Below are 13,298 nucleotides of genomic sequence, written 5' to 3' on the forward strand. Positions count from 1 at the left end.
TTGCAATCAGTAAATACTTTAAGCCAAATAGTGACAGAGCATCTAAGACAGTTTTTGTATGATTGGTTATATCAAGGTTGGCAAGTCTTTTTAAGAGGAGTTTATGACAGACAGTGTAAAAGCTTTGGAAACATACACACGTAGATATGGGGTTGTGTAGGGGGCAGTAGATAGTTTCAGAATTTACTTTTTATCGACCTCAGTAGGTAATCTTCAAAGTGCCAAGACTAATAGTCTGTCAATGTCTTTTGGCCATTCTGCGGTGAATTTCACCCTACCTGTTAATGTCAATATATTTATATTGCTTTACTACACAATTAAAAAAATGTCAGGATAAATTACATTGGTACCTATTTTAAATGACAGACGGTACTGGATTTTCATTGAACCAAATGTTTATTTCATAAGAGCACACTAATGATAGATAGATAGATAGATAGATAGATAGATAGATAGATAGATAGATAGATAGATAGATAGATAGATATACCAAGTTTGTGACCGTGGAAAATGATTTGTTTTTATGCTTATTGAGAAATGAACATAAAAAATAAGGTATCTAAAAGGCCATGCAAATCTACTTTGTGTTATCTAAAAAATAGATCTGCTATCAGAAACTGTGAAATGTTATTGTTAATTCAAACAAATACCTAATGAAATTTAACTACAGCATATGCTTTGATTATTTCAGTTGTAAAGGCACACAACTTTGCCTTCAAGTAATACATGTTACTGCTGTTGAAGTCTAAACTGGGTGGGGAAGAAAACATAAATCCAGTGACCCAAAAATCTTTTCCATGAAGAAATGCATATATGATTTTAATTAAGTTCATAGGTTGGGACTTCCTATGGTCAGGCCTGCAAGGCACAGATTCCATAATGTTATTATAATGATACCTTTGAGACCGGACCTGCCTAGTTCAATGATCTACTGCTTCTAGAATGACTCGCCAATGGATAAAAACTTCTTTCAAAAGGGATCTCATTCCATACTTTTGATACAGTGAAACTGACGAATTAGTACTCATCTACTCTTAAAAGCAGTCTCATTTGCATACTTATTTCAAGTCATGTAATGTTCCCAGTGGAAAGCATCTATAACTCAAAATTTCAGACTGTGGTACTAAAAAGGCTTTTGAAACACTGTACTGGCTACCTATATGTAAAATACCAGTAGGTTTCCTTTAAGTCTCCATGATGAAACTTTTCAGGGAATTATAATCAGATAGCTATGTAGAGTATACATGCAGGACTGTCATTTTCCTCTCAAGGACTTCAGTGCATCTCAATCCCGATTTTGACAGCAGCTTTCATAACATATGTGATTGGGCCTTAGAAAATAACCAGTAAGAAAATGCTCCCTCGTCTGGCAAAATGTGTATGATTTTTACTTCTGATATCATGACCTCTTAGTATGCATATATACATTTCAGACTTGAACTTCATAAAGCATCTTGACAGAAGTCATATGCTGACTCAAAATGAAAAGGACTATAGTTCAACTTGACAACCTAGCCCTTTTTCCTGTCTATGTAGACTTATTCACAGTGCCTATCAATATAGTTTAATACTTCCAAATATTTGGAAGAATCAAGTCACTGTCAAACACAAATAAATAGCAGTTGAAGTTCTTATCTTATAAAAGTTCAATATATTTATGATTTATGTGATATGCTCTTACGTGTGAAAGAAAAATAACAATTTGCATATTTGTTGTGAAATTAAGAACATTTGCAGAATGGATGGTATGAAATTATAAAAATAAAGTAACACCAGGAAAGTCAAAACATGTATTGTGACTTCACTATATTCATTAAATATCACAGACATTAATTTCAGTCTCTTGCATAAACAGTCTGTCAAAGATGAATATGGCTGTTCTGATAGCATACCCCCACTTTGACTGTGGAGAGATCACACAAAATGCCTACAAACAAAAGCTGCAAAGATACTTTATTCACACATACTCTGTCCCATCTCCCTTGCTCATGCACGTTCATGTACATGAGCACACCCACCCACACACATATACGCACATATATGTGCAGACATTTGACAATGCATTTGCCATGATAGAGCTTCCTTGCTCATGCATGCTCATGTGCATCTGCATAAACACACACACACACACACACACACACACACACACACACACACACACACACACACTCACAGACACACACACTAGCACACACATTCCTCTAAAGAAGGTCACTGTCTGTATACGCTAGTATGTCTGCTGTTGAAAAAATATGGCCACAGTAATATATTTCAACTTGTTGCTGTCAGGCACATACAGTGCCATACTGACAAGCACCATCTATGATCATTTTAACAGTGATCAACATCTCTTCCAAATAAATACAGCCATACCACATCTCCTACTGCTCACTCTCAAGAAAGGTACTTACTTATTTTTTAGAACTATAACAGCTGGCTGATCCAATAGATTATTTATACAGAAATAAGAAGAAGAAAAAAGGATACTAACTGTCTGAATCAAAGGAATAGTAAACATGTTTCTAATGTTGCCATGTATTTGGGTAACCAATAAAATCTAATTTAATAGTAATCAACATTCAGACAGCAGAATGCATTAAGGAACAAGTTTTTTACAACATATACCAATGAACTAGCTTTGCTGCAGTAAGCAGCAGAATGGCTTACTAAGATATAAGAAAGTTATTAAAAAAAACACTAATAAAATAATTAAATAATCTCAAAAAAACTGAACACAGGTCTATTTGGGAATGTGGGCCTAGAGCTGTAGTATTATCAGCATTTCCATAATCTGACCCTAGATCCAAGTAGGTGGTGCAGTGATGCGTGAGTGTGTGCTATGTTATCTGGGTGTATGTCTATTTGTGTGTGTGTGTGTGTGTGTGTGTGTGTGTGTGTGTGTGTGTGTGTGTGTGTGTGTGTGTAAAATGTTGGTGTTATGTAATCTTCAATAAAATATTACAAAAAGAAGTTACATTTCAGTTACATTTAAAAATAACCAGGTAGTATTAACTAGGTGGGATACAGGTTTGCTTTTAAATCGTGTATGTTTGGCTTAAACTTAAAAATCATTTGTAGCCTACAGACAGAAGGGTCTATATCAGAACAACGAAAATCCAAAATAGCGAACGAACTAAAGGTCAAAAATGCAAGACCTCGGACTTGCTATTGTATGGGGCTGTGCCCCCCACCCCACTAAATATATAGACCAACTCTGAGATTGCACTACAGTGAGGAAAGGGAAAATATTCCAATCTTCACTGTCCCACGATCTCACAAAAAGCAGATCAAGGTCCGGCATTTCTGACCTTTAGGTCGTTCGCTATTTTGAGTTTTTGGTGTTCTAATAGGAATGCCAGATGGAACAATATTGGCACAGTGATAACAGTAATCAGACAAGCAGTTATTTGTTACCTTCTGAAGTGTGGTGGAAAAATGTATGAATCCGGATTTATTTTTACTTTGTTTTACTCATTAGGGAATCTTGGCTGAAAAGGAGCTGAAAATAGCTCAGTTCTCTTTTTCACATATTTGAACTGTTTTTCAACCTTTTTCTGTATTGTTAAACAATATGTCATTTTATTATTTTTATTTTTTAGCTTCCATTTGCTCTTCTACCAATTCTGACTTTCACAAGTATGCCGAACGTGATGCATGAATTTGCAAATGGAATGTAAGTTTGAAATCAGTTTTTATCAAAGGAATACTATATTTGTTTCTGCCATATTTATACTGTGGTATGAATTTTAATCTCAGATATTGAGTAAACCATATCTGCACCCTACCTGGCACAGATCCCCACATACATAATTATATACACTGCATGGGAAACTAAGAATAAATATATACACCACTGCTTACTACCTTCTGTATCAACTGCTCTTACTACCACATACTTCATCTATCAGTGCTAATACATCTAGTGCTAGTAATAAAACTGTGGAGGTTGATGTGTACAACTGCCACTGGTCGGTAAATTCTGTTCACAGCTGAGTACCTTTGTAGTCTTCCAGTTTGCCATCATCGGGCTTGACGTGACCATGTATTTCTGCTTAAACACACCCAGTCAGACAACCTTCATTCTGACCTTGTGACATCTTTAAAGAAGAGCACAAAAATCACTGCTGTTTGTCCCTTTTTCATCCAGAGTGATAGGCTTAAAAACATCTTCTATCCCCTTTTGGTCAGTAAGTTTTAAACCATGCCACTGTCACAATTGCACACAGATTTCAAATAATGCATGACATTCAGCTGGAGCCTGGAAAGTCCTGTGCAAAGTTACAAATATTACTTAATTTCCTTCTTTTACCCCCTTTTAAATGGCCGTATATTTCAGCCAGCTAAAAAATGCAGGGCATTCATATGGGGTGTTTGATTATCCTGGTTCAAAAACTGACTCATGAGTCTGTAGGGTCAGCTGTGGAAATGAGTACCCAATTGACCAAAGAATGACTTTGGTTTTCTAGAAGGAGGGAATAAACAGCATTACAGAAATTGCTGCAAAACCAACACCACACTCAATAACGAAAAAATAACAAACAACACAGAAGTCAATGCACCCCTTTATTCTCCTAGTACCTCGACTTTTTGCCTTCAAGGGATAAAATTTTCAGAAAAACAGCAACCTTAAATACACATACCCTTATTGAATAATTAATCAATCAAACAATAAAGCAATTAAACAATGAAAATTATCAATGAAAACGGTGAAACAATCCACCGGATTTTTTTTTACTTTTTTCTTTTTTTCTACCCCCACAGTAATACCAAATTTAAATACATATCAGTGGTACAGCGGTATCGTCCCCTCACAGCAAGAGGTTCTCCAGTTCAATTATCGGCTGGGGTGCCTTCTGTGCAGAGTCTGCATGTCCTCCCTGCATTCGTGTGGGTTTTTTCTGGGTGCTACAGTTTCCTCTCACATTACAAAGACATGCATCTGGAGTGCTTTTCCTTGGGCCTCTGCTGAAAATTTGCTTCATTCCAAGTTGGACTTTCCTGGTAAACAAATGTAAAATAAATCTAAATGCAAAAATGTATCTACATGCATACTTCCCTTGTTAATAATATTATTACAAATCTAAATACATATGAAATAAATGCACCCTACAAGATACACATATTTTCCATATAATAAAAACTACAAGACTAGGGAAATCCCTCTCAAAATTCAAACATACCTCCAAATTTAACCCCCCAGGGTAAAGGGTACCATAATTAAAGATGAATGTGGTCTCCAATTGATTCAACTTAGAGCAACCCCCCCCAGTCCTTAAGGTTGTGCCAAAATACTAAAAATAGAGAAGCCCCATTTCCACCATGTTCCGAAAGAAAATGTTGAGCTACAGGGCTCTCCCTCTTGCTATTCCTGATATCAGCCAAGTGTTCCAACTCCCTTACTTTTGCCATCCATTCTGTCTGCCATAGGTACCAACATGTGGTTTCACATCCACATCCCAAAATGTAAACAACCCCACAGGATTTGCAATTAATTATTTCGTTGGCCACATACGACTAATGATAGTGGAACCTGAAAGATTGTGTATTCTTTTACATATACTGCAATTCCCACTTGCGAATAACCCCACCTGCTTAAAAGTGGACTGCACAATTCTGATTGGTCTATTGAGTAGTTCTTTTAAATTACAATAAACTAAAGGAGAAGGTCACCCTCTCAGGACAAATTGTACTTAGAAATTCACCTGAGGTTACCATAGGCCATAACACTCTAACTATTTTCATTAAAATTTCTGAAAAGGGACTGTACCTAGTAACACAGAATAACCTCTCCATCACCTTAATATCAGTCTGAGTCACCCTTCCAGAAAAAGAGCCCCCATGAACAAACCTCCTTACCTCTCCCCCCACTCTCCAGATTTTGCCTAGCTCTACTCAACACCTCCTTCGAATATCCCCTACAGGCGAGTCTACTCTCCACTTCCAATAAATAGTGTCCCTGAAGCTTCACATCAGAGGTATTCATACATACACGTTGAAATTCCCCAAAGGGTAGAGATTCAATAAGATGGGGGGTGCATACTTGAAGCATGTAAAAAATGATTAACAGCTGTGGGCTTTTGATATGCCCCGGGATTCATGAAGCTTGCACCAGGCGCAGGCGTAGCGTAGGCGGAATAATGCCAAATATGGCCGTCGAGTGAATCAGGTACGATCTAATACCACGTGCACTACCAGCGTACACCAGAACTGCGCAGCCCTCGGCATAGGTATGCTAATCACCCCATGTGCAGTGTCGCACAATGCAAATGAAGGCAGATAGTGATTCATGAAGTGGTGCAGGTGTAGCGTAAGCCCACGGAAATGTAAACCAAAAAACACGGTTTACATTTTCCCAAACAGAACATCGGAGCTTTGGAAGCGGACCAGACTCATGTATTACAAAGTTAACATATGCCAATGGCTAAATACACAGCCAATGGCATAAGAAAAGATGCACAATGCATAAAAAACAACATTTAATGTCATGTCCACAGTAACGCACAGTACAACCGCAGGGCATGTGTGCACAAACTGGAACATAAAGAAAATATATAAAAATGTCATAAAATCGCAATGTAATACAAATCAGGTTTATACCATAATACACAATGGTAGGTATGGAACACCACAACTAAGGTGCAAGGGTTGCTAAGGGCCTGCGACAGTGTTCGGCGTGGTAACTATGAATTAGTAGTCAATGCCATGCAAATGCGGCAGATAATAATGAATCGCAAATGTCCCGCCGGATGAAGGTTTAACCATACGGCGCAGCACTATAATACCGAAGAGTGGCTCAGAGGAGATACATGACATCAGCAGAGGGGTGTGCCACCGTAGCAGCAAGCATATTGGAGCAATGCAAACTGGCCTGGCCATTGCTAAGCAAAGCTGCAGGACAGGGGTGGGGAGGAAGGTATAGAATCATTTAGTTGAGAGCACACATGGTGCCCAAAAGCGCATGTGTACGGGGATGAAAACGTGCCCGAAACCCAGTAAGCGGATGCACGCGGCGCAAACAATAGCACAAACAGGAAGGTCAGGGGAAGAAAAGAAGGAAATGCCGAAGTAGGGTAATTGGCGTACTAATGAGAAATCAACACCAATCAACTCACGGCGGCCAATCGACGGCAGCTGTCAAGTCTGCTCGCAGAAACCTGCAAAACAGGATAGGGGAGGCATCAGAATGCAAAGAAAGGAGGGGAGGCATTGGATTGCAAAGATAGGAGATCTGCCATAGCAGAGCAAAGCAAACTGACAGTAGACCGGCAAAAGCACACATTACGCAAGATACGCCAGGTCTAGGAAAGTACAAATGAAAGCAGGCTGCTGGATGCATGCCAGAAAATGGTAGGTGGAACATGCAGAAATGTAATGGGAAGGTCAAGAGGTAATCCACAGCAGCCAAATGTAATTCAACACCAAAGGCACCACAATAGTAGTTCCGGTAGTAAAACACATAAGATACCCTGTAGCTATGATCGTACATACACACCCTATGACATCATCGGTGTTCACAGCACAATAGTATAAAGTGTGAAAGCACCCTACACACACCTATGAATTCCCAAACACTGCACCATAGGTGTAAACACACGGGGAACTTTTAAAATGTACATGTTGGGAGCTGCCATAGCTGTGATTCATCAGCATGTGTTAGAGACTGACGGTGTTGTGGAGGATGATGCCGACAACCACTGCAGGCCCTGGAGGAGGAGAAGAGTGTTCAGACCAAGGGTAACCTGCCAGGGGCTGCATGATCTGGAGATAGTAGAGCATTACAGGATGGACAGGGATATCTTAAAGCAAATAGTGGAGCTGTGCCGGCCATGCCTGAGAATCAGAAATAACAGAGGGGAACCCATCCCAGTGGACACAAAGGTATGTGTAAGCATGTGAATACTAGCCACAGGTACCTTTCAAAGGCCAACTGGAGATATAATGGGGATCTCACAGGCATCAGCATCCAGGGTACTACACCAGTTCCTGGATGCCATGTTACCACATGCCAATGAGCATATATACTTCCCCCGAACTCAGGTGGAGTTGGCCAGCAATATGTGTCACTTCCACCGTGTGGCACACTACCCAGAGGTACTGGGTGCGATAGACTGCACACACATACAAATCAAGTCACCACCCGGTGATCATGGTAGGCACTACATAAACCTCAAGGGATTCCACTCCATCAACTGCCAGGTCGTGTGCAATGCCCAGGGCATTATCATGGATGTGTGTGCTGGCAGCCCTGGAAGCTACCATGACTCCCATATCTGGCATGCCTCACAGCTGTATCAGGTATTTGTCAGGGGGGACATCCCACATGGCCACCTTGTGGGGGATGCTGGCTATGCACTGGAGCCGTGGATGATGACTCCCATCAGAAATGCACACACACCCATGCAAGAATGCCATATTGAGGCACACACACAAACCAGAATCATCATAGAGCATGTGTTTGGGATGCTGAAATCACAGTTCCAGTGCTTAGACACATCTGGTGGAGCCTTGCAGTACTCTCCAGGCACGTGTGCCCACATTGTCATAGTATGTGCCATGCTACATAATATGATCCTGCGGAAACAGCTGCAGCAGGGACAAAATGGTAAAGGCCCTCACAGCCCACCGCAATTGCCAAGGCTATCACAGGCACAGAGGGATTCAGACCATGAACACACTATGCCAGCCCCAGTAGGCAGACGGAGGCATGGCCAATATGCCTACGCCTTGGCAAAGAGGGAACATATAGCACATACTCTGACAGTGTAGGCCCCTATGGACTGACACACCTCTCCACCTGCACACCTGCACACACAGTAAAATGAATGGCACACAAGCATGACCACCTGTAAATTGTAATTTATAGGTGGCCCACTGTGTGAATCCCACATAGGCAGCCATCAAACATTGTACACACAACAGCTATAGGAACAAGGAATGTCAACACCTGAACAATACATGCGCCTATCACCATATGGTGGTGCTGTGTGTATAGGATCCCAGGTACAATGGTAGGTTCACGGCCGACTGTCAGAGGCCATACACCAAATGGGGCAAACAGTGTCCGCTGTCGCCACAACATCGAGTAACCAACTGTCGCATAGAGGAGCACATGTGTGTAAGCACTGTTCTGCACACACTCAGCACAGAGTCCCTGCTGCGTTAATGAGGGGCTGCACATAATATAATCATGGTTGTTGTGTCAAGGCATGTGGTGTACCCATGACAGGTATTCGTCACCCCAGCATGCTCCACCCATGGTCATTTGAAGGTGTAGCAGAGTATCGTGTGTGGCTCACTGAGATATACATACCCAGTGCCGGAGCACATCCAGTAAACATCACATGGACATACCATTAACTGGACACATCAATATGTAAACTAACTGAGTTACCCATGTGAGTGCAGTATGGAGTAACAGCCATAGTATACTCCACTTACAAAATGACATAACACATGTACAAATCCCAGATGGCCATATGTTAAATGCAGTGACCGTCGTGCATGTTCCCGGTCCCACGTCCTGCAAGGGATGTAACGTAATCCCGAAGGCACGAGTAATGCATGTTGGATGCAGGTCAGCAGATCATGTTTAGCACACATTACCGGGAATATGCATTGTCCACTTCTGGTAAGCGACGTTTAAATATGACTATATGGATATGCGCAAAACAGGGATAAGCTACACCGAATATCGCTCAGATCACGGTCAATGATGTCCAGAACAGGTGAAACCAGCATTATTCACCTCTGTACTAATAGCGCCTGCTCTGAAGGATAAAACGACCACTGCCAGGTGTAGAACACTCAATCATGTATAGAATCACCTAACACTATTGCTAGGCAAGATGTACCTATGGTAGGGTTGCCACCTCTTCAAATGACCAATGTGGGGCATACATCAGATGTCTGCAGGCCAACACATACACCCGGCCAGTATGAAATGCAGAACTTCACTGTTTTGCCTAGATAAAAGCTCATTCTTGTAATGTTTACTTACTTATTCTGTTTCTAGAACATATAGGTGGTTCAGATACAGAATAACTGTTTTATGCAACTATTACATAAACTATAGGAAATAAGTATGTTCTAAAATCCCAGGACATTTGCCATGTTCACAAATATTTTGCAGGACACAACTGCCCAAAGAGGGATTGTCCCTCGCAGAGTGGGACAGCTGGTAATCCTAACCTACGGCAGGTGTGTAATGTGACAGGTACAAACACAAACATGCGGAGTCCAGGAAACAGTATACACCAAGTACACAATGAAAGGTGTAGCTTGCCTGTCACTTTCCCCGTCAGATATATATATATATATATATATATATATATATATATATATATATATATATATATATATATGTACACATATATATAATACAGATAGAAAGGGCGACAGAGTGATATATGTTGATATATACGGAGTCAGCGATATCTGAAAATATATATGGATAGGTCAACGACATTCATAACACCTCGGAGGTACAAATAAATAGGATACTGCCAACTATGGAATGTGTAACATACCGACATGCGTAACCACGAGGCTGAAATACCAAAAGAACACAGTACCGGAACAGTACAACCATGAGTAATAGTATGATGATATGAAGGGACATTTAGTTACCGCTGCCAGTGTTGCGGTCCACGTAGGTACTGTGTTCAACTGTGTTTGTGATCACCGTAGTCTGTGTATGTGTGTGTTGAGGGTGCCATGTGCGTCTCTGTGCAACTGTAATGTGTGTGTGTCCGCATCATGTGTCTGTTAGTGCCAACTCGGCGGTAGATCATTATGGTAGGTGTGGGTATAGCTAGCCGTAGGCATACGGTTACCACCTGTCCCACATTAGGAGGGACAGCCCCTCCCTGGGCAGGTGTGTCCTGACATAAAACATTACAAAGGGCAAATGTCCAGGATTGTAGGACATTAATATGTCCCATATATAATGTAATAGTTGCATTAAATAGTTATGCCTGTATGTAAGAAATGTAAATGTTACATGCAATATGATAAGTAGCCAAAGTCCCACAATAGGTATGTATTGAGGATAAAAGTATGTGCTAACCTGTGTACTGACCATGGCTATGTGTTGGCCTGTAAACACAGCTGTGCGTCCTGCAAAGTGTCCAACAATGGCCATAAAAAAAGGTGGTAACCCATGGCAAAGAGGTTCTGTTACCAACACAACCGCAATGACTGCAAATATCTGGGACAGAAATACACGGGATAGCTGTCAGTTAGACATATCCCTTTACATATCGCTGCAATTCCGGAGGTATGGAAGTATCAACCTCACCTGCATACTATATAGAAACCAATTAACAATGGCCCAATGTACAATCCCGTAACATAAGTCTACTAACTGATAGCTCTTTAATTAGGGACAGAGCCCACACACATATATATGGAATATGTAGAAATGCAAGCCCCACAAACCTGTATATGCTACGTACACCCACCAACATCCCACACACTAGAAACTATAGCAATACAGACTGCAGTAACAGCACAAACATCCAGTTAGTCAATTACATCTGCAGAACCGTCAACATACCTTGTGAGAGATACAATTAAAGGCGCTATGCAAAATTGCAGCCGTTATATAATGGAACAAATGGCGACGTTACAGGTTTTGTTTGCAATAGTCCGTTATCAGACGTTGGGATGACAGGAACACCCACATGTTGAACCACATACTCTAGCTGTCACACACAATCCACAGGGGACATGAATAAAACACAATACAGGCCGTCTCCCCGAAGGTAGGGCAAATGGGCAATGCCCAAGTGGAGAATTAAATTATACCCCACTGTTGGTGTGTAATTGGCGAATGGAGTAGCTTCACAGCTGATATGCAAGTAATTAGTCATTCAAGAACACCAATTGGCGGGAGGAAACCACATGTTACAGGTATCAACGTATATAAGGATAACTTGCTAGACATTCAAACCGTATGCTCATACAAACTATCTGTTTAAGCAGTATGAGAGAGATAGAGACGAAAGTCCGTAACGATAACAAGGTATGTAGAACACTTGGTATGCAAGTTTATGTATAGCATGTTTTTTATTAATTATTTACTGTATGTATAGCCTGGTTTGCATTAATTAAAAGTGTCCGCAATGCATAAAGTGGGAAAAGGTATTTATGTAGTGATGTCTTGCTGAGCATACTAACGCATGTAGAAACTGTGCATCCAGCAGTGGGCCACAAGGTACACATCACAAACACCACAAGGGATGCTACATGAGGGATTTAAACAGAACAATTCCATACAACCCGCCATCAGTGGTAGGGTATGTCCAACAAGTACGTGCCATAGAAGGGGATAGTATATGTTGATATACTGTCACAGTAGGCATGTGTATGGGCATATAACGACAATGACATGTCTAAGGTGGTCCCGCTGTGCAAGTATGCTTTGCATTATGGGATACTATGTGAAATATGTGTAATGTATAGTATTGTAGGTAGATATGTCAGATATTCTACACAGCATAACAGGCATATCATGCATACCAAAGGTATCTTCTATTGGCATGTACAATAACAGGATACATATGGCTTGTAGGCATGGGACATTGCAATAGCATGATAGCTAATCTAAATGGAAGGGCTGCCAAGTAACCATGCACACAGGACATGTAATAGCTTCACAGGTTCATAGTGGGGTACTATGCAGTCTGGCAAGTCTATGTGTAAGCACAACTACAGTGTTCACACCAGTGGCACCTCTCTAGGGTAGTGTCCTGTGAACAGCAGAGCCATGTGTTACCTGCACCTCTGCACAGTACAGCCACTGCAGTGATCCCTGGCGTACATGTGTCTCCCAACCACCAAGGGAAGTATCACATGAACAGTGCTACTGAGTGTCTCTGCGTGATGTACATAGGACTCATGTTCCAAAGCAAGGTGAGTGACTGGTTTGGGAATGTAACCCTCAAGCACATCCCACTCATTGTTGCGTGTGTGCACATATCCATGAGCATGTTGCTCACAGTGGTTTTTGCTTATGTCGTGTATGTGGAGTATATCCATTAATATTGTTGTGGACATGGGCCCTGTCTGTTCAGCAGGGGTCACCCCTGAGTATGTAGTATGCAAATGTGTACAGACATGGTGTCCGTAGTTCAGCCGCATACTTTAACTGTCGGAGCTCAATAAACGTCATGGCGTGTTAATGGTGTGGTATGTAAAGCTGTAGCTGTTGTGTAAGGTGCACCCTAAATGGAGTGGTGTGCCCTTGAATGTGTGTAGACATCTTGAGTTCAGAGGTACAATGGGTGCCTATGTACCAG

The 13,298-nt window shown here is 41.1% G+C and overlaps 1 protein-coding gene across 1 annotated transcript in view; it reads left to right on the forward strand.

Moving 5' to 3' along the window:
- LOC122804931 (natural resistance-associated macrophage protein 1-like) overlaps positions 1–13,298 on the forward strand; it is a 757,143-nt gene that overhangs the window by 616,947 nt on the left and 126,898 nt on the right. The window contains exon 13 of the mRNA XM_044075149.1: positions 3,600–3,673. Coding sequence (XP_043931084.1) covers positions 3,600–3,673 — 74 coding nt within the window. The remainder of the gene's footprint in view (positions 1–3,599; positions 3,674–13,298) is intronic.

The sequence above is a fragment of the Protopterus annectens genome, chromosome 6.part0, assembly GCF_019279795.1.
Source record: "Protopterus annectens isolate FY-2018-M chromosome 6.part0, PAN1.0, whole genome shotgun sequence".
NCBI lineage: Eukaryota > Metazoa > Chordata > Ceratodontiformes > Protopteridae > Protopterus > Protopterus annectens.